This window comes from Arachis ipaensis, chromosome B3 (assembly GCF_059453495.1).
Source record: "Arachis ipaensis isolate K30076 ecotype BB chromosome B3, ASM5945349v1, whole genome shotgun sequence".
NCBI classification, from domain to species: domain Eukaryota; kingdom Viridiplantae; phylum Streptophyta; class Magnoliopsida; order Fabales; family Fabaceae; genus Arachis; species Arachis ipaensis.
In genome coordinates, this window is record NC_142438.1 from 139,910,747 (window position 1) to 139,934,201 (window position 23,455).

The window sequence follows — 23,455 nt, forward strand, 5'->3', positions numbered from 1 at the left end:
AAAAGAATAAAACTTGTTTTATTTAAATATTTATTAATTCAATTAATGAATGTTAGATAAATCAAAATCTGACTACTTTCAGTGAAATTTTTGTTGTTATCAAATGTTTCTATTGTAATATTACTTTTTATAATTTATTTTTGTGTTGAATTTTATAACTGATAAACAAGAAGTAAAATCAAGGATGACACCTAAAAATATCTCATCACCCATTTCGTTTTCCAATGTGAATCCACTTTAGAGAGCCATTGTTCTTTGGGCTGAAGCTTATGTTTTTATGACATTGAGATGGGCTAAATTCATATATACAAAACAGAACAAAATCAAAGATCTGGTCCCAATTTAATTTAAAAAAAAAAAAACAAAGAATAAGAATAACAGAGAAGGAAATTCAAAAGAAAAGTAAAAGATAACTAGGTCCACTAACAGAGACAAAGCTACGAAAAATAGCATTAATTCTTCAGTGGTCCATTCTCTGGAAAACTGTTATCTTATACCAACCTTAAAAGTAAAATTAATTGAGTGACGCAACATTTAAAAATATATATTAATATAATATAATATAATAAAACTGCACAAAAATTTAAAAGAGAGGATACCCCGTGGCAGTTTTACTGGCATAATCACAATTTTTTAACCATATCAAACTTACAACTGAATTCATCAATTATTAATTAAAGACTAATATAAGTAGCTTTATCGATTATCTTGTAGGGGATATCATTATTGCTGATTAAAAAGCAATGAGTTGGCACCTAATCAATTTTCCGAACTCATGATAAACGTAATAATTTGTGTTTGAATAAAAAGGATTTCTGAGTTTTTTTTCTCTTGAAGATTCTATTAATTAATTAACACTTCAAAGTTGCAACGCAATTTGCTTAATTAGGTTATCTAGAATTCAATGACAGATATTAATAAATTATGTGATCTTTGCCTTTAAAAAATGACATAATCTTTATCTAATTCTAACAATCTAATTAAATTTTAAAAACAAAAGGAAACAAACAAATCTTGCCGCATCATTGAACCAACCCGATATGGAAAGGTGGCAGATTTAGTTTTCAGCACTTCGTCCGTTACTTTCCAAATTCCATTAATTAATTAATTAGTCGAAGCATGCTGCTTGCCTTCTAAGCATAGACAGAAAAAAAAATTAAAATAAAAACATCAATAATAATAATGATCCATACGGATGAACAGTAATATTTAAAAAATAATAAAAAATCAACTCAAATATTATAAAATTATTTTATTAATTATTTTAATAATAAATATTATGTTATATAAGCTAATTTTAGACATTTCCTTTAATATTATTTTCGGCAATGTCGTTATTCTCCTTCCCCCGTTTTTATTTTATTTTTGGAAAATAGGATAATGGTTGTTCCTTTCGTATACAAACAAAATGGCACTAACGCTTTCAAGAATAAAACTAAGATAAGAAGAGACGACCAAATTAAATGACATGGGGTTAATGTCATTTTCCATATGATTAATGGGAGAGAAAGAGTAACGCGCATGATAAAAACAAAATTAAGAGTTATTAATAATAATGAAGAGGTTAGAGTTATACTTATACCTGATGCAGCAAACGCGTGAGGAAGAAAGTGAAGAAGGCAGAAGCATTATCTGTTTGCAAAAGTAGCAGATCCCCATAAATGAATAAAGACAAAAATTGATAAAGCCTTTGTGTTGGACAAAGCGGTATGGGCATTTTGGGAGGTGCATGCTTCAAGCAAATCAGTAGTAGATGAAATTCATTATTACACTACTGTACTAATGTTTCAAAATTACCCTATCTACCACCTCCACCACCACCATCACTATGCAGCTGAAGAAATTCATCTATATTTAATTTCTTAGACTATGAACAGCAAAATAAACATTATGACATAATGATAATAGTAATAATAATTAAGTGGATTATATTCTCCTATAGCCTTAGCCACATTAAGAAGAGAAAAGAGAAAGAAAGAGGGGAAGGAGTACTAGTAGTAAACAAAAATGATAATAAATGCTAATTAAGTTTTTCTCGGCAGAGAGATAAGAAGATTAAGATGACAAGGCATTGATAGGAACATGAGAAACAACATTATTGATATCTCCATTCTTATTATTATTACTACCATCAGCAGCAGCAGTAGCATTGATTTTCTGATCATGATCATTGATGTGGTTGTTTCCAGCAGCAGCAGGAGGAGGAAGAGGAGGTTCGGAAGAAGAGGATCTCTTCTTGTTGAAAGTGTTCTTGTTATTGTGCATCCAAACCTTGAAGACACCTCTAGGGACACCAATGTCATTACAAAACTCCTGAACAAGAGAATCATCACCTTTGTTGTTCATTCTCCAACCTAATTTCTCAGAGAATCTGTACATCTTCTCCTTCTGTTCTTGGCTGAACTTGGTTCTGTACCTCTTGTTCTTACTGCTATTACTATTACTGCCGCCACTGTTGGCGTTGAGAACCACAGGGGAGAAGTTGTTGCTGTTGTTGAAGGAGTTTCGGTGAAGGTGTTGGTGCTCGTGATCTGAAGGAACTGCAGAATACGCGGTGCCTAAAGCTAAGAGCATGTGCGGCGCGGAGGAGTGGTAAGAACCTGGTGCTGATGGTGGTGGTGGTGGTGGCACGTGAGACAGTGGTGGCGGTGAAGAAGGGCTTGACATCGGGCTAGGGCTCTGGCTTGGGCTTGAGCTTTGGCTTGGGCTTGTACTTTGGCTCATGCCGCGATGAGGGAGTGGTTGCGGCGGCGCCGGTGGGGGTGCAGTGGTGGTGCCGGTGGACGGGGAGTAGAAGCAGTTTAAAAAGGTGGGGGTGGTGGTGCTGGAAGGCTCTGGAGGGTCACGGCGGTGGAAGTTGCGATGGCAGCCGCAGGCGGCGCACTTGAGGGAGCGAGGGTCGGTGGGGTTGGTGGAGGAGGAAGGCATGAACTCGCCGCAACCGTCAAGTGCATGGCCACCTATGCTGGCGGCGTGGTTCTTGAGACATTCTTTGTAGGAAATAACCGCCATGGACGGCGGAGAAGGCCTGGTGGTGGACTGGTGGCGGTGGTGGTTGTTGTTGTGTGTGCCGTTGGTTAAAGATAGTGACTTTAGGGTGTTGGTGTTGGTGGGTTGGGTTGGTGGTGGGGTTTTAGTATCTGAATCTAAGGTGTGGGTATTGTTTGAGGTCAAGTCCATGTCTGAAAAGCTATGAATATATATATATAGAGAGAGAGAAACAGAAAGATAAAAAAGAGAAAAAAAATGTGTTTTTGAAGAGACACGGAGAGACAGAAAATTAGATTTTTTTTCTTTTTACAGGTTTAAACTTTTAACCAATCTATTTTATGAAGGATGAATATATTGCAGGGTTGAAACTTGAAAGGGGAGAAGAAAGAGATGACTAAAATTAAACAAAAAAACAAAGCAGGAAAAAGGGCTAAAGGGGGGTTAAGGGTTTTTTCTTTCGGGAAAATGATGATTATGGAAGGAGGGGAAAGGAGAAGGAGGGTGGTGGTGATGATGGTTATTATAGTGAAGTGATGACAAAATCTGAGGTTTTATGAAGGAATAGAGGGATACAGCCATGTATTGTTAAAAGAGAAGGGGGGTCCCAAAATCTCAACCACTAATGATTTGAGAAGAGAACACAAAACAAAAGAGAACAATTAAACATGATGCTTTTGGGATGCAAAGTAGAGAAAATCTAAATTGAGGTTTTGGAAACATCTTTATGAGTGGTATGTAAGTATATGGTTAGTGGAGATAATATAGGAGATTTGTGTAACTATTGTTGTCAATTGCCATATCAAGTCATTCATGGGTGCTAAAATTGAATCTTGATTATCCATCATCACCTTATTAATAATTACACTGTATGTGTAACTTATTTTTTGGGTTTGGTTTCCGTTTCTCTCTGCTGCTCCTGCTGCTGCTCCTCTTACAATCACATGTGTTAGTTGAGTGCAATAAATTTGTCTGAAAATATTAGGCAAGAATATATTCGATGAGGTCACTGATTCACACAAGAGGCAGTGTCTCTCCTGCAGATGAGTCTTAAAGCCTGTATCTATGTGCTCATTGTCCACGTGGTGCTATTTTACTGGATGCAAATTCATCTATTATTCATTTTTCCTCATAATAATACTAATATATTTCAACTTAACTTATTTAAATTTTAAAATGTCTTCAAAATAATTTATTTTAAAAAGGGTATTATGAAATTTTGAACCATAATGATATTATCATGCTAATGTTTTACTCACATTCATAACTAAATAATAATTTATTATATGGATATATAGTTAAATCAAGAATAAGTTAGTAGAAATTTGAAGAAGTCACATAAAAAATGTGTGTACCTTTGGACTATGATCATCATAATTGATAACAAGTCTTGTTACAGCATAGTACCAAAAGACCATTTGAGCCCAGCTGGCTCTACTGGAATTTGGTTTCTTTCTCTGCTAACATACCGCTTTGCTGCTCCTTCCCAACAAAACCTTACCTCAATATATTCATTTCTTCACTCACCTTATCAATTCTTTTCATGGAGATTCCAGACATTATACTTTGGTTTTGTACAGTCTTCCATATATTTAAGTTTTGAATTTTATCAAGCATGGGATGAATCAGACGTGTACAATGTAATGTGCTGGCCATTTTTAATAACATGGAATGAAATTATCCCAAGTAGCATGATCCTATTTTTTTGGCACATGAATATTATAAGGTAGGGTAATCTAACTTCATTCAATTTAGTATATATATGTTTTAAATTATAAAAGAGAAAAGTTTTTAGGCTGATTTTTTTTAATATGAAAAAAATATTGGTATTTTTGTTAAGAATGGGATTATTTGGTGTAATGATAGGTAGGTGGATTTTGCAGGTAGAAAGTCAGCACATGGGGGCGTGTTGGACAGGTGGCAACATCTTGACCAACATGTGGGAGGCGTGTTGGACATGTGGCAATTAGGACTTGGCTTAGCTACTTGATCATCATCATCATCATCATCATCATCATCATCTAGATCTGTATTAAGTAGTGTTAGGCATTTCCCTCAGTTTGTTGTTGCGGCCGACAATATGCGTGGACATGAAAGGGACTTGTATTTCGGAAATGTACCAAAAACCTTATTACTATCTTGCTTTGTGAATATTAATGCTTACTTGCTCAGCTTTTGTCCCACCCCTCTCTAAGAATTCTATTGTTAGAAGGGTCATTTGTTGCTTCAAATTAATAATAATTTCATAATAAAATTCACTATAACCCTAGTCGCTAATTAAGATTACTGCTCATGATGAGAGCATCAGGTAGTTCTTAAACCAAATTAAAGCTGCTTCCTTAATCAACAATAATTTGTGCTAGCTTATTTTATTTCCTCATACAGGGAAAGGAGGTAATGACAATGCCCTCTCAAACTTCAATTTTTTTTTTCTATAAATTATATATAAGTTTAGTTTTTTTCTTTAATTTATTTTAATATTTTTTTATTGCGAAATTTAATATTTAGTCTCTCCTTAAAATACTTTCGTCCGTGTTTTATTTGGAGTCTATGTTCGAGAGCGCAGGCTTGCTAATAGCGAAGTTTCTAGAAGGCCACCACTTTAATGATTCACCCATTTTATAAACTATTTATTTTTTATTTTTGCTAATGTGAAACTAATTTTTGTTTATAATTTTTACACTTGTTATTTAACATTTGTAAATAACTAATAAAATTTTAAATTTTGTTATATAAATTTTGATACTACGAAAGCACTACTTATCACAAATGTTTAAGTAATTAAATATAGAAAAATATGAATTATTATATATGTACCAACCATATCATCAAACGACGCATTTAATTTGGAACCCTAATCTTGCCTTTTATTATTGGTAATGTGGACGTTAATTCACATACTAATATGACAAATAATGTCAGGTCAGTAGCTGCAAATTCGTTACTCTATTCATAGATCGAATTAATGTGACAAATAATGAACAACAACCTATAACAAGAAAAAATCTGATCTATCAATTATTATTCGAAGAATATGCTTACATGTTTATCATGTGAACACAATTGAATTAAGTGTATATATGGCATTTCATGATTTTACTGTGAAACTAATCTTATGGTGAAGATGATTTTTAATTAATTATCCTTGTGTGCATACCGTCATCAATTTAATTAATTCGGCTACCATTAAAATGTTTCATATTTGTGTCGGTGATTTCACCAACCTTCCAATAATAATCAAACTCCTTAGAATCTTCATACTAGACCTACCATTTCTCAGTCAAGATTGGATGGGGGTGTATGAAAAGATATTCAAGCTAAGGTTGGAACTTAGGATCCCGTATAATAAGATTAAAAATAATTGATGAATAAATAGTCAGCCATATCCAGAAATGAAATGATATATATCAAACTCAAAGCTAAGGCAAGCATGCCCAAAATCATACAATTAAATTTGACAATGTTCAAAAAATGAAAATGATTTGAGTTGATAGGTGAGTGCAGTGTGCCATATTTGTGACAGGTATGTTTTTCACTATTTTGTCATGATTATAGGGACATATATTATATATATATAATAAAGTTGGGTTAGTTGTTTAGTGATTAGTTTATTAGTCTTTTTTTAAGTAAATGTTGAGATTTAAATTTTACTTTATATATATAATAACTTATTAGTAACTAAAGATAAATTCTTAAATAAAACTTAAATTTATAGTAAATTAATTTTTGACCTGTTGGATTGGAGATAGGGTCACAGAGAGAGACATATATATGCATCAAGAGGCAGCCTAGGCATAAGTCAGAACAACAACTATATATATTATCAATTATCAATACTTTCCTCCCTTTTTTCCGATAATGGTTACCGTAAAGTCTTAAATTAATCTTCAATTGAAAAACGAAATTCATAGCTAAATAAAAATGATTGATATAGTTAGTGACAAATGGTTTAATAATCCTAACCCTAACAACAAAACTAAACTTAGCTGTATAACTGATGTAGTGATGAACAATATTTTTCACAGTTATTTATTTTAAATCCTAAAGCCTATTACTTTACAAAATTTATATAAATAATTAAGGAATAATTAATTTGTGAAATTGAGAAAGTAATTGTGAATGGTGGTTATGTCCAGTGGTAAGAAATGAAAATGTATTTTTGGGAAGAGAAGATAGATAGCACGGATGATTCAGTGTCCGACACAGTGAAGAAGCAGAGGCAAATGTACGTGCTATGCTGCAACCAGGAGCCCTTTTTACATCATTAATGCCAAGAAAATATTACTGTCACCACTATTTTAAAGGAGAAACTTTCAACTTTCAATATAATCCTTACTACCCAGTACGAAACTATTTTATTTTACTTTATTATTCATATCATTTTCAATTTAAGTGACAACTGACGAGGGAAAAAAGTGTGTATAATATATTTTATAATAATTTTCACGAATGTATATTATTGTGGGGGAAAACTAGCAGCATAATAAATAATATATACGTATGTTATATAAAGACTATACGGATAATATTGTATTGATCTCTGATCTAATTATAATAATAATTAGAAAAAATGACAAATAGATCCCTCACCTTTTGTTCTGCGGATATTTTTGTCTTTGACCATTGAAAAATATTTTTTAAGTCCCTAACCTTCACAAAACTTGGACGGATCAGTCCCTGACAGAGACATTTGGACGGAGGGACTGATTCGTCCAAATTTTGTGATGGTCAGAAACTTAAAAATATTTTTTAATAGTTAAGAACAAAAATGTCCGAAAGACAAAAAGTAAGAGACCTATTTATTATTTTTTTAATAATTAAAATAAAAAAAATATTTATATAAAAAAATTAATTATTAATATATTTATATATAAATAACATAAATATATATTATTTAATTTATTTTTAATATATATTTATATTTTAATATATATTTTATATTAATAATTATTTTTTGTGGCTGATTTTAATATACATTTCGTATAATTGTAATTAGAATACACGTAAATATAGTCAGAATTATTTGACAATAATCAAGCTAATAAGGCAAATGCCTGAATAAAAAACTAGCACTCTATTTTGGCGGGAAGAAAATGTGGAGATATTTCTAATAACAAAATTAAAGTAATAAATCTTTAATTTACAGGTATCTTATATATGAATCATTGTTGAGTTCAGTGGCGGAGTTTAGTTCAGACAAGGGGCCATGCTTCCCAAACATTTTATAAAAAAATTAGTAATATTTTTTCAAAAAATAAAAAATAATTCAATTGGTTTAAATATTTTATTATGACTTAAAGTACCCAATAAATTCAATAAGCAATATTCTTTTTACTTTTAAATTCAAATATAAAAAAATAAATATTTTTTATTTATTTAATTTAATATTATTTTATATTTTACTATTTATTTAATTTAATTTTTTATATGATAAAAAATAATAAAATATTCAATAAGTATTAATATTATTGTATTTGTATAAATTGATAAAAAAATTTCAATAAATATTATAAATTTTAATATTTGTCCTTCTAACTTCTTCTTTACATATTTTACAGGATATATATTCAAATTTTTATATAAAATAATAATAAAAAATCAAAGAATTGATGCACTTTTTAAGAGGAATGCTAATATTTAAGAAGGAGAACATATAATTTTTATAATATTAACACTTGTAGTTCTTCTACTTTAATGAATCACGAAAAAAGTGAGATACAACCTTCAAAAGTTTAAAAAATTACATATGATGAGTTTGACCTTAATTTTTTGGAACGAGACCTTAAAAAACGGCTTTAAATTTGGCAATATCACCCAAACTAGAGAGATGAGATTAGACGAGCTTATCTTAAATGAGATTTATATCAAAAGCATTTTGACAATCATCTTCTATGTGGCCCCTCAAAATTTTGTTTCAAGTTCCGCCACCGGTCGAGTTAGATTTTATGATAAAAAAAAAAATAAAAGACAAAGTGGAAATTAAATTAAAATTTGTTCAAGCGGGCAAATATTTTTTATTTTTCATTTTTTTGGTTCATTAAAAAATATCATGCATTATTATAATTAACTAAATCGAAGAGATTCTTGGTCATTATGTATTTTTGTCAAACTTAATTATTATTACCATTAACTTTAGCATCAAAGAGAAGCAAAACTTTGATGTGATGGGAAAGGTAACAGTTGACGTCTACCTTTTTTTTTTTTTTTCGGGTTTGCGCATGCATAATAATTTGACAAATAATAAGAAGCTGCTGCGTGCTTATATGAAACTTAAGTTCACTCATAATTATTAACTAAACTACAAAATCTTCATTAGCAACCAGGGCCACCCTCTCTGCTAAAGAACCAATTTTCATGTTCCACCACGTGTTATAAAACCATTGCCATCTAATGAGGCCATACTCCCTCTCTATGCATAAATAATTGTTTTGAATTTGGTTTTTTCGTGAGTAAATTTGTGGACATTAACAAATTTCATAGGTAAAAATGATAATTAATTCCATAATTGACGCAAGCCATCTGAAAGACAATCATTATTACACTAATCATCAAATTCTAACTGACAATTACCAAATGCCAAGTCTTAGTTTCTTTTGAGCAAAAACAATATCCGACGTTTTAATTTCTTCAATAACCAAGCAAGTATATAAACAATATTAATGTGTGTCCCTATTATTCATGGGATTGATATAGATATAATTATATATAGACTTTTAGATAAATTAATTCTTAAAAAAATATTAATAAGGTTTTTAAAATAATAAACGTTGACAAATTGAATTAATTTAAATTAATTTTTTTAATTATAGAAATAATTTAAAAATAATATATCTATATCTATTATCATAAAAGACTTTATTAAAAAGTTTTTTAAGTTAATCCATTCGAAATATAAAATTTCAATGATTTATTTATCACTTTAGTCTTATAATATATATACCTAGCTACTATCAACATTCAACAACATTCCAATACCCCATTAGGTATGATGCAAATAATTTGATTTGATCATAGTGATGGTAGTCCAATTAATCTTTTCTATCACGCTCAAACTTAGCTGCTCCTATATGACTATATGTATAATGCATGCTACACAAGACTCCAAAACACAAAGATAATGCATTTGTGAATTATGATTTGGTGAACGGTAACATAAATATTGTGACTATATTAATTGATAAGACATTTTAAAATTAAGCCGTATTGTTAATTTTGATTGAATAATGAACTACAAAAAGAAAGAAAAGAAAAGAAAAGATGGATAATAGTAATTACCTACCTAATGGAAGTCTAATCACACACCTAAGAAGATCAAAGAGAAGTGTTTTTTTTTTTAATGGTGTGAGGCTGAGAGCGCTCCAAGCTACGTTTGTAATTCTCAATCATTGGATTTTATGGTGTTTTTTAAAATTGTGAGAACAGTACAATATTCTCCCCTTATATTGACAATATGCTCCTCTTATATTATATATTTTAAATTAAAATATACAATATAAGGGGGCGTATTATACTGTTTCCACAATTTTAAAAAACACTATAAAATCTAATGATTGAGTATTACACCAAAATTTTTTCAATATGCAAAAAAATTAACCTCCAAGCTATGCATAGAATTCGATTTTATTCTCTGTATTAAGGTCAAAACATTTTCTCAATGAATTGAAGGAATACTCTGACAAATTTATTTTATTTTGATTTTATTTTTTGTCATGATTCAAAGAAGCATGCGCAGATGGATGAAGTGAGTGACACAAAGTACTAGGACACGGACATTACAATGAGTGAGTTTCTCTCAAAATAGAGCTTAACTTGTGCAAGTTATGTTACCCTCTCCTCCTTTCTAATCTTCAGGTTTTCAGAAGCCCCATTAATAATTGAATTGATAAGGACTGAAATGTTAGTTACTTGTGCAAAAAGAGCAAGTTTCTCTCTTAGATGCATAAGCAAAACCAACAGAAAAAAAGACAATGTGTGTTTAGCTATATTTGCTTACCAAGAATTTAAATTAGTTAGTCACTGACATATTCTTTTTTATTTGAAATAATTATTTATCTGTTCTAAATAATACATTGAAAAAGACTTAAGTAATTTTTTATTCTTATAAAACACGTGACATGTCTTTGGTTTTGTTATAGTAAAATTAAAATATATATATATATATATATATATATATATATATATATATATATATATATATATATATTTTAATTGTTGTCATTATTTTTTTTCATAATTACTGATGCTATGATACGTTAAATGTTAATATAACACGTTTTGCTATATCAGTATTATTTCAGTTTGCTAATCAGTATTTTAACATATCATATATACACTTACATAAATCTAAAACTTATTTAATTATGTTGAAAAATTAACATATTTAAACATAAACTATGTTTAAATGCATTAATATTTTCTTTATCACTTTTATATAAATGGATTGTTATTAAAAGACGGAGAAAGCTGTGTTGAAGTTGGATTTGATTTCTCTAAAGAGAATGAAATAATAAATTGAACGAATAGGTAAAGAATTAACTATTTTTTAGATAATTAATATATGCATAGAAGTTTATTTCAAAGTGACTTAGGTTCAGCTTGGATAAACAATTTAATTAAGCTTTTTTTTAAAAAATAACGTAAATAATAAATAATTATATTAAAAATTTAATAAAAAGTAATAGTATTATGAGATAACTTTTCTATATATAAGTTCCTAAATAGCTTTTTAAAAAGCAGCTCTTAAATATTTAGTTCCATTTTATTATCAAATTGTGCACTTTAGAGAAATTAATTCCGTGAAAGTTATATGGCTAGGGTTAAATATTATATAAAGAAGAAGAAGAAAAAGAAAGATATGGGTACAACTACAAGTGTTTAGGTATATTTGCTTATGAAGGGGTTAAAGGGAAAATTGGATACAGGAGACAAGCAACATGGAATGAGTGTGATGTAGTTGAAGTTATATGGTTTAGGGTTATAACATTAAATGATAAATAAAATGGTAAAGGAGACAAGCAACATGGGGTTTGTGCAATAATTGAATGTTATATTAAGTGAAGCATGCCCTTACCATGTATTTTGCTAAGTCTACACATCAAGGACTCACTGACACACCCAAAATGCAATTTATATTTTGCAGCTTGCTTTGATAGAGAGAGAGACACCACACTTTTCAATTACTCCAAACAGAACCAGATTCCTTAGGTCAAATGCATACAATTTAAGGGACGTGGACCCAAAATTAACAGACCCATTTGCTTTGGTTCAAAAATAATTTTTTTTTAAAATAATGTGTGAAGAGATAATGTGTAGGCAAAGTTAAATTGGAAATGTGGGTGGATCAGCATCCACCTAAAGGCATTTATGAACTTTGATACAAATATATAACGGATGCAGATAAGATCAAGCTAAGCTAGGGTGGGAAAAACAAAATATCTTCTGACAAAAGAGATTTTAACTTTCAAAAGGATAAGATTTATCAGGTTATTATGGTGTACAGAATATTTGCATAATCACATCATATTTTGTTTTGTGATACTCTTCATTTTGAATTTCAGGATCCATAATAATTTTTCTTCCAAATATATATATTACAAAATAAATTGATGGATCCCCCCCCCCCCCCTTCTAAATCAATTTCACATATATATGAAGATTAGTTCTTTTTTCTTTTGATTTTTCTCTAAATTATAGACATTCATTAATCTAATTTGAGTAGCAAAATAAAGTTGTAAGATATTCTTTACCCAAAAAAAATTGTAAGATATTGAATTTTCTTTTTTCGGTATTACTTAGTATAATTTTCTCCCAAGTATAAAATTACTGAGGTGAACTAAGTATTTATAGATTCTTTTTTTTTCCCCTAAGGAAATTGTATTAAATACCTTAGTCATTCACCCATACAGCTGCACACAACCACCATAGTCTATCAATTAATTGAAGTTTCTATTTTTTATTTTTGGGAATCAGCGTAGATTAGTATATGGGGCCTCTTTTCATGAAAAAAAAAAGGCCCAAAATAAGCAACAGACTCATCATTGAGGCAAACATTTGGACTGACCCAAATACAGATAAATCTTCATTCTTAAACATTAAAATAAAAATTTAATTAATTAAAGCATATGTGGTGGTCGTGCCGGAGTGGTTATCGGGCATGACTAGAAATCATGTGGGCTCTGCCCGCGCAGGTTCGAATCCTGCCGACCACGTTAATTTTTACCAACTGCCTGATCCGAAAAAAAAAAACTATATTATATTGGAAGAAAGAAAAACAAACAAGAAAAATTGAAGGAAGCATGCATACATGATGTTGTATGGTGTGAATTGCTCTGTAAAATGGTTTCTCTAGTAGCTCACTATACATTTCTCTCTATTGACAAAATTCTCCAACTGAAATCGAAAAAAAGTTAAAAAAAAAAAAAACAACCTATTCAGAGCATTTTGATATCTATTTTCTCACTACCTCGTATGCTAGCTTGGTGATGCTGCTTTAAGCGTTAGGCCCTGTTGTGTATAGGATCCGATCCTTTTCGCACTCTTCTTTTGCTCCATTGATTCGGATCAAAACCATTCGAATTTGCTGAATTCATCTTCCCCTTCGCCTTCGCCTTGAGGGTAGTATGTTGATCCTCATGCAGAAACCTGTGATCTTCTTTGCCGTGTCTGCGTGTAAGTTCTAAACTTCTCAAACCAAACACTTTCTCTGTTTGAACTGATAACAACATAATGCAGATAACAAGAACAAGAAGGATATGTATTCTAGAAGAAGGACTAAACGTCATTTTCTATTTTCTCTGCTATGGAGAGAAACTTCTTTCTGCTTATGAATTATGATAGAAGCTTGTTAGTTATGTCTCAATTCGAAACTTAAGGCAACTTGGAGGGACCCTATTGGAATTTTTAGATTCAGCTCGAATCATTATCAAGCCTGATATATATATAACTAACTAACTAAACCAAACTATAATTTTAAGGCTGTTATTGAAAGATCTGACAAGATTGCATAAAGGGTTTGTTAGAAATACCCTTGAGAAGCCAGGTATCTTTGTTCAAATGTATTTGCCTAACTCACTATCATATACTGCTTTTGTCTACTAAAAGATGCGAAACCCAATTACTTGGATTCTTGCCACATCACACTATTTATATGCTTGCATCTATCCATGTTAAAGTACTAAATAATCATAAACTAATGAATATATATTGAGGAATGTTATCTATTGTTTGATAGAATAATGCATAATCTATTTAGATGAGTGTTAGGGGCAGCAGATTTTGTGATTTATAGTCATTATTAGTGTTTTTAATGGTGTGAGATTCTATCTAATAATATAGAATTACTTATTTTTCTTTTGATAATTAAGTGTTGGCCAAATTTTAATAAAAATATTAGTCTCTAAATTTTTTTATCTATTTATACTCATTCGTATATAAGAGGTTATTTAATAAATGATATTTTTTTTTATAAAAAACTATTTATATCTCTTTAATTAGTTGATTCTTAAATGTTTTTTACTAAATAATAAATGCTATATTCTTTGTTAATTAAGCAAATTTTAATTTTTTTATTTGTTATATTTTAAATTAATAGTTCAAATTTAAAATTTAAAATTTAAAATTTCATATTTAAGATTTAAAATTTAAAATTTATAGTTTAAAATTTAGTGTTTAAATTTTAAAATTTTAAAAAAATATTATACTCCTTATATTTTTTTAGAATGTATTAACATTTGCCTCTCCTCAATACAAATATGGCTTATATATCTTTTTTAGCCAATACCTAGTTAAACAAGGAAACAATGTATATATTTTTCATGACAAAAAACACAATTCTTCTTTGCATATGAAAACTGGTTATGTGTGAGGTTATCATGGTAAACTACCATTCCTTTGTTATTAAGGAAAGTTATGATTAGTTGCTTTTAATTAGAATAATGACCAAGGAGACAAGAACTATGAGGGGCCCACCCTGAACCAGAAGATTGCTACAGTAGCAAGCAAGTCATATAAAGAATAGAATTTGGAGGAACAGAAGCAGCCCCCAAAAGGAACAAACTACTGCTTTATGCTATTTCTAATATCTCCTTCTCTTCACTTTAGAATTCCAAGCTATCTACCAGGCAAACAAAATTGACCACTACCCCTTTTCTTGCCCTCAATCTTTATCTTTATGCTTTGTTAGTACTGCTATTAATTTAATCTTTATATTATAATTAATTTGCCAAGGGCTTTCTAATAATAAGTTTATTCTTTGGTATAATTTTAACTTCGAATATCACATGTTACTAGAAACTGTTTAAAAGAATATAAATTCTTCACTTTATTATAACTGTGGTGATGATTGGCCTCGTTCCTAGTAAAATAAATAGCTATTGTTATTGCTTGAGATAGTTTATCCTTCTAGATTTTTTTCCCTGTAAAAGAACTTGCAAATACCAATTAAAGTGCAAGAGCTAAATGACTAGTTGCTTTCCAGTTTCCATTATTCATATTTTTTCCTTGATAAGGTTTGAAGCTGCCTTTTGATATGTTTTTTTCTTTCATGTCTTGTAGTAATTAGCCTCATGCCGTAAAAGAATATGCTTTGATTCTTCCTTTGAATAGTCTTAGTGACTTGCACTGATAAATTTGTCTAAAATCTCTATACCCAAAAAAAATGTCTAAAATCTAATGCTTAATATTTTGCAATACTTTTGCTGATCCCTAGATGTTATCAAATGCTATGCACATACTTCAATTGCAAATAGAATAAAATATACAGTGGGGTCATAAAAATTGGATCATGTGGTACCATTACGTACCATACTAAGGTTAATATACTTATTGAATACCCTCCATTTATTAACTTTCTTCTTATGCAAATAGAATATTTTCACAAATATTAATGTTACAATAGAAGGTCACTTAGTTTATGAACGTTGTATAAAATTTGCCCAAAGTAACATAAGATATGTTTTCCAATTTATATAAATATAAACATATTGGCTTTGTTAGATTCTCAGATCTCAAGAATGGTCTTAAAGTAGTGTGCTTTTGTAAATTTTGTTTTGAACCAAAGTGAGCTCCATAAGGCTCAGCGTGTCTTAAAATAATAGAGATACAACAGTACCACATAAAAGAGAAAAAGAGCAATATAGCAAAGTTAAAGCAAAATTGAGTTGTAATTTGTACAGATCATATCCCCCTCATCTTTAAACTATTTTGGTGCTTATTAGTTATTTGCTTTATCCATGGAAAAGTTTAGCAATCTTGGATGTGCAACGAAAACATCCATATCATACCTAATTTTTCATGGTTTATGAGATTCAAATATCTTGTTGCATGAACTATCAAGTATGGTATAGATCCTGCCAGATTGAACAATGCTTTGCTTCTTGATCACATTTTAGGGGGAAAAGGGTTAAAATTGATAGAACTCCCATTATTATATCTTAATTCTTATACTCCCTTTAGTTCATAATATTCGTCCCTAAAAAAATTTGACGTATTGGACAATACTATAGTGAAGAAGACCAATAACTTCTATACATGATCAAATAGTGTGGCTAAGCATAAGAGTAGCAATCGTCCCTCTGTACCTTTCGGAGCATTCAAATATGTTAAGTTTAAGTTTTTAATGCATTTGTAATTATTAAAATAAGAATTGGTTAATCTGAGCTTTATTTAAAAGCATGATGCTGGATAATGGGTTGTTGGCTTGTTACATACACAAAACACCGATTGTAACTCTCCACACTTGCTTAAGCAACAATCCAAGTTGCTTATTTGAAAACGTGTTTGGGTGAAGGTATTTCTTGGTTTGGGCCCAAAATTATGGAGGAGTTAAGAATATTAGTCCAGTTCATGACCAAATAAATAATATTAGCCCAATAAGTCCAATAAAAAAAATATTAATCCAGCTTGAAGCGTGGAGTTTATTTTGTTCTGTCTAATTGGCGAGATCAAGTTTGTTGATAATCCGATGGCTCGTATAAATGGTCAGAATATTTGAACGAAAAAGGCAAAAGTTGGGCCTACAAACAGAATGTCACAGCTTCCTTAATATTATAATCTTCTTCTACTTCCGATTTTATTTTAATCATTTTATAATGTGAGCTTGTATGGTTTACAAGTTCATTAATAAATAAAATCCAAAACGCGCTCCAAGGGTTACGTTGTATACACGCGCTATATTAGAGATCCCGCTTTTATCTAACTACCAAATTTAAAAGATTTGTTTCCTTCTTCGTTTTCGTTATACACAGATTTGCTCGTTCTTCTTCTCGCGAAACTTCCCCTGATTTCTTCGATCGTTCTTTTCCCTCCTTTCTCACTCGTTTCTTCTTCGTCATTTACGTTAGTTCCTCTCTCTGTAACTCCAGCTTCGTTTTCTATTTGATTTTTTGTTTTCTGAAATCAAAGTTTGAAGTCGTTTTAAAGATAATGGATGATTCAACCTCAGATTGTCAGCTAAATCCAGGTGAAGTGGATTATGAATTTGAATTTAACGAAGTTTCCGAGGTTTGATTTACATAGGATTACTATGAATTTTGTTGCAGTAATTTGTATAGCATTGTGTAGGTGAATAATTCGTGAACATTGACTGTCAAAATAATGCATGAAGATAAATCTGTGGATTGAATGTAATGTATTAGTTTTGATTAATTATCTGAAATGTATAGCAGACGATCAGGTGTAGATCAGAACTTTTTTGGGTGTATTTTTACGGGAAGTGTGGGTGTATTTACAATTTACTGCTTTTTCTGTTATTTTAACTGAGTTGTTGTTCGGGTGTATTATATCAGACATGATTGTGTGTGTTTTTAGTTTTTGACATGGTGTATTCTGCAGCCTGTGTATTTACAGTTTATGACTTTTATTGTCATTTTAGTTGAGTTGTTGCGGTTCGGGTGTATTATATCAGACATGATTGGGTGTATTTTTAGTTTTTGACATGGTGTATTCTGCAGCCTCTCTCTGTTGTTGATGACCAGTTTGTTTCGAAGGTTGGAATGACCTTTACCACTCTTGAAGATGCTGAAAAATTTTACAGGAACTACGCCAAGGCTGCAGGTTTTTCTACAAGAGTTTGGAGCACAAATAGGAAGAGAAACGAGATTAAGAATCAATTGATTACATGTAGCAGAGAGGGAAAATGAAAATCTAAAATATCTCCGACCGAGAAGACCAATCCGACAGCCGGTTTAAACTGTCCTGCAAGAATTTATATACACACATTGAAGGATGTCGGTGCTTGGATCATTTCAAAGGTTGTGCTGGATCATTCACACCCCTACTGTCCAAGTAAAACAGAGATGCTCAAACAACACAGGGAACTAAGCATGTCCATTCGTCGTACAATAGAGAATAACGAGGAGGCCGGTATCAGACCAAGCAAAACCTACCAATCATTTGTTGCGGCTGCCGGGGGTCACCGCGAGTTAAATTTTATCGAAAAGGATGTGAGGAATTACATTACCAGGGAAGTGCGGAATGTTTCCGAACAACAAGATGCAAAGGAATTCGGGAAATATTTGTTAAGAATGAAAGAGAAGAATCAGAATTTCTTTTTTGAGCTCAAACTCGAGGAGGATCAATCGATTAAGCTGGCTTTTTGGGCCGATGCAAGAAGTAGAGCTGCATTTGAGTATTTCGGAGACGTTATTTCATTTGACACCATCTACAATACAAAAAGGTAACAAACTATCCCTGTTTATGATGCTAAATTAATGTATTTTTATGAATCTGCCGCAGAGGTGTATATTGGCTGTTTTTTGGGTGTATACGAAGCATTTGTTGGGTGTACCTAATGATTTTGCATTCTGCACTATGGTAATTTGTTTCAGGTATAATTTGGTTTGTGGTTCTTTTGTCGGAGTGAATCACCACGGTCAGTCAACACTTCTCGGATGCTCTTTGATGAAAAACGAAGAAATTGAATCATTCAAATGGTTATTTGAATGTTGGCTTCGTTGCATGGGAGAAAACGCTCCGAAAGGGTTTCTCACCGATCAATGCGCATCAATGAAAAGGGCTTTAGAGGCCTGTATGCCAACAACAATTCACCGTTGGTGTATTTGGCACATCATGAAGAAGATACAAAGCAAATTAAACGGGTACAAGGGACATGCAGATATTGAACAAGAAATGAGCCAAGTTGTTTGGAACTCTCATAGCAAAGACTCATTCAATAGGAATTGGAATGATTTTCTGCTGAATTTTAGTCTTGTGGACAACAAGTGGCTTTCAGGTAATGTTTGTTAAAAATCTGCAGCAGAGGTGTAAATTGCATGTTTTTTTCGGGTGTATTTTTAGTCTGTGTTTGGGTGTATTCTGCAGATCTGTCTGAAGACCGTCATATATGGGTTCCTATCTATCTGGATCATCACTTCTGGATAGGGATGAGAAGCACACAAAGGAGCGAGAGCATGCATTCATTTTTTAACAAGTTTATCACCCGGAACAGCTCGCTTATTCAGTTCGTCAAACAATACGATAATTGCCTCGGAAGCCGGGAGCAAGCAGAGAGAGAATCAGATGCTGCAGATTTTCATACGGTCATACCGTGTGCAACCAAATCCTCCATTGAAGCTCAGTTTCAAGATGTGTACACTCATCAAAAGTTTAGGAAAGTCCAAGCGCAATTCAGAAGAAAGGCGAATTGCATCACCAGATTAACAAATTCCGCTCTAGGCTATTCAGTATACGAAGTCGGAGAACAAGTTTCCAGCTCAATATTCAACAAGTTTGTGGTTACTTACGACTCAGTTGCAGCCGAGGTAAAATGCCAATGCTTATTATTCGAGTCGAGAGGGATACTATGCCGTCACGCACTAAGCGTGTTAAGCTTTGAACAAGTAAGCCAAGTGTCAGCGAGATATATACTGGAACGATGGAGCAAGAAGGTAAAGAGGCGACACACACACATCAAGAGCAGCCACGACGAGCCACTGTTGGAGCCAAGAAGCAAGAGGTTTGACCAATTGATTTTTCGTTCGCAAAACATTTGCAAATTTGCATCCGAATCGGAGGAGCTGACTGCAATTCTGCACCGTGCGTACGATAACGTCATGGCTGAGATGGAATCATTAAAAGCCAAAAGGAAGCGGACATCTTCTTTATCCCACGAAGATGCCAACTTGGAATCCGTTAACGAGCTTCAAAGCCCGCCAAGGATTCGAATAAGAGGACGTCCAAAAAATAGGCTAGGTTCAAAGTTGGACAAACAGATTGCAAATGCCACAAAGAAGAAGAAAACGAAAGTTTTAAGCGAGGTAAAAGTAATGTTCTTTAAATTTGTGGTGATTGAGTTTATTTTTCTCGTTAATAGTTTAGCTAATATGTGAGTTTCTTATATTCAGATAAACTTGTTTGATGCTGCATCAGTGGTGAATTCAAATTCCAGCCAATATCAAAGACATGTTATGAATTATCAGTTCAGGGTACCAGAAGCAGGGGATAACTCTTTGGGTGTATAGTTACAGAATATGGGTTTAAAAGCACTGTTCTTTTGGGTGTATTTTTCTGAATTTTCTTGTGATTCACATTCTACATATAGATACATATATTTAGGGTTTAGGTTTTTAGGGTTTACAGGTTAGGGGTAAGGGTTTAGGTTTTAAGTGTTTAGGGTTCAGGGTTTTAGGCTCAAAGCATCAGGGGGGTAGATCTCAGGATGTATATTCGACTTTCTTTGGGTGTAAAAAATCGCAGGTTATGGGTGTATATTTGATTTGATGTTTTTCTTCATATTATACTACCTGTAATTCATATATTTTGAATACAGCACAGACAGTTTGGGTGTATATTTAAGCAATCTTGGGTGTATATTAAACTTCTGTTCGATGTAAAAGTTTATAATTTGTGTTTAGATCTGCCTTGCTGTTTTCCTTCATATTTTACCACCTGTAATACAGAGCTTTTGAATACAGCACAGACAGTTTAACAGCACAGACAGTTTAACTATGGAAAAAAAATTTATTGAATAGAAGTTGTTTATAAATGGAAAATTTTTAGAGCATTTGTTCAATTTACAAACTAGCTAGCAGTTAGATTACTCAGTTTCTATATTAGTAGAATTTATTTGACAAAATGGACTCAATAATACTGAGGATGGCTTGGACAGTCTTATTGCATTACTCACTCTAATTGCTTGATCTCTCTCTTTATTCATTTCACTGAATAGTATCCGCGAAGCATATTCTACTCTATAGTGGTCCACCTCCTCCTACAATTAAAAAGTATATTCTGTTTAAACAACAATATTAATTCCAGTAAAGTAATACAGAGTTATATAGTTTTAAAGACAGTTACCTGTGGCCAATTATCCCATTCATACTTCGCCCTTTTAATGTTTTCGGGCTCAATTAACTCAAGCCACTTCATAACGTAAATAGCACAGTCATAGCTGAAAACGAAGAAAATAAATTACAAATCTCATTTAGGAAAGTTTAATGTTCAGAGTCACAAATTTATACCTTGATTTTTGGCCTGAGATTTTAACGTATGTTGCTTTAATTTCCAACTCATTCTCCTTTTTCTTCAGAGGTGCCCCGTCGGTATATGCTCTAATTCTTAAAATTACATATCCCTTAAAAAACAAAACAAATCAGTAATACACCCGAATGAAATACACCCAAAAGAGAACATATTTACACCCAAAGCAAAACATACATACACCTTATATTGAATTGAAATACACCTATCTATTAAAACAAAGAACACAGAGCCAACTTACAGTGAATTTATTAAGCTGCTTTCTCTCATCACTTGGAGCTTTCTTGTGTAGCGGGTCAAGTATATAAAATCTCCCCTTTGTTGTATAAATCACCCATAACCACCAATGGCCTGAGTAGCAAACAAGTGCAAAAATCTGAAGGATTGTCACATTTCAACAGTGTGTTATTTTATTTGGCATATAAGTAAAGAACGGTACTAACAAATTTTACAAATGAAAACTCACATATCGATGCGAAGCTAATTTTTTTCCATCTATGAAGGGAATAAACATTGGGTAGTCTTCCACCTTGAATTTTTTATTGGTTTTAGGTGATATGAATTCCCCGTTTGGGTGCTTCGAAACGGCCATGCTCTGCAACAATTGTGAAACAACAAATGAAATACTGAAAATACACCCAAGTGAATACTTTAAATAAATCCAAATGACTACACAACTTACACCCAATTGAACGTAAAAAATACACCCAAATGAATACAAAAACAGACCCGTTGATCAGAGAATATACACCCTAAGGAATACAGAAAATACACCCAAAAATCGTAGAAGTAACACTTACCACAATATCAGGGGGAGACAGTATACTTGTTCTTGAAACCTTTTATCATTTTTCTGGTTGAGGATGAGGCATATGGCAGATACAATCTAGAAATATATGCCGAAATCAATTTACATTAATAAACATTGCAGTTAATTTTGGTGTTAAAATATTAATGTTATTCTAATATTACCTCAGATTCTATATAACTTCCTGCCTGGAGCGATGCAAGGTGCATTCTATTCAAAATGTATTTGTCTTGGGCAATCAGAGTGCACAGGTTGTCAAACTCGTTAGTACTGCCATCTGCGTATGTCTTCACTCGCGTCGCCCAGATGTAGCACTTCTCTTTCATATCACCCGTATTCTGATTTATTCCCGCAGGAGTTTCAAACTTCCCAGAACTTTCTCCGCCAGTCTCCTTTTGAATTTGTGGACTTTTACTTTCTTCTTTCGCTGCACTACTTGCTATTTTTTGTACCAAATCCTCTAATTTTTCTAGCAAATTTGCAGTTTCTGGAGTTTTTGCCCTGTCTGCCTCTTGCGTTGATGCTCCCTCCTGCGTTGCTGCTTCTTCTTGGCTTGAATCAATGAAGCTCAGGCTGAATGATGGCATTTGATCTATTTTAGGAACATACGATGCTGTCCGTGCCATCATCATCAGCGCAGCAGCGTCTTCTTCGGCTGGATAATTGCGTGATCATGTATAACGTATTATAAGAGTAAGAATATACAGATGATAAGCAAAGATTGATTTTAGTCTGATGAACTTACCTTTTAGATGGAGTTGGGGGAAGCGTGGGTGTGCTTTCTTCAAGTTTTTTTTGGGGGGGGGGGGTTCAGGAGTGCTGCACGGCACAGAAAATTAATCATGACATAAAAAAAACTATTCAGGAACAATATACACCCAAACTGTAAGCAAATATACACCCAAACTGTAACCTAATATACACCCATACATTGATTTTACTCTGATGAACTTACATTTTAGATGGAGCTGGGGGAAGTGTGGCTGTGCTTTCTTCAAGTTGTTGGGGGAGTTCAGGAGTGCTGCACAGTTACACAAAATTAATCATGGCGTAAAAAAAACTATTCAGGAACAATATACACCCAAACTGTAAGCAAATATACACCCAAACTGTAACTCAATATACACCCAAACTCTAAACAAATAATCACCCAATACTATTTCTTACGTTTTTGTAGTTCCTTCA

The 23,455-nt window shown here is 32.1% G+C and overlaps 2 protein-coding genes and 1 non-coding gene across 3 annotated transcripts; 2 read left to right on the forward strand and 1 right to left on the reverse strand.

The window, feature by feature from the left end:
* Positions 1-1,989: 1,989 nt before the first annotated feature.
* On the reverse strand, positions 1,990-4,002 carry LOC107631872 (zinc-finger homeodomain protein 9-like). The gene has a single exon (XM_016335443.3). The coding sequence runs from the start codon at positions 3,178-3,180 to the stop codon at positions 2,056-2,058; it is 1,125 nt and encodes a 374-aa protein (XP_016190929.1). The 5' UTR covers positions 3,181-4,002; the 3' UTR covers positions 1,990-2,055.
* A 9,112-nt stretch (positions 4,003-13,114) lies between these two features.
* On the forward strand, positions 13,115-13,196 carry TRNAS-AGA (transfer RNA serine (anticodon AGA)). Its single transcript has one exon. It is a non-coding gene; the product is annotated as a tRNA-Ser (tRNA).
* Positions 13,197-19,367: 6,171 nt separating this feature from the next.
* LOC148572615 (protein FAR-RED ELONGATED HYPOCOTYL 3-like) lies at positions 19,368-20,444 on the forward strand. The gene is made up of 2 exons (XM_088506541.1): positions 19,368-20,240; positions 20,328-20,444. Exons 1-2 carry the CDS (start codon positions 19,368-19,370, stop codon positions 20,442-20,444), a joined length of 990 nt encoding a protein of 329 aa, XP_088362667.1.
* The last annotated feature ends 3,011 nt before the right edge of the window (positions 20,445-23,455 follow it).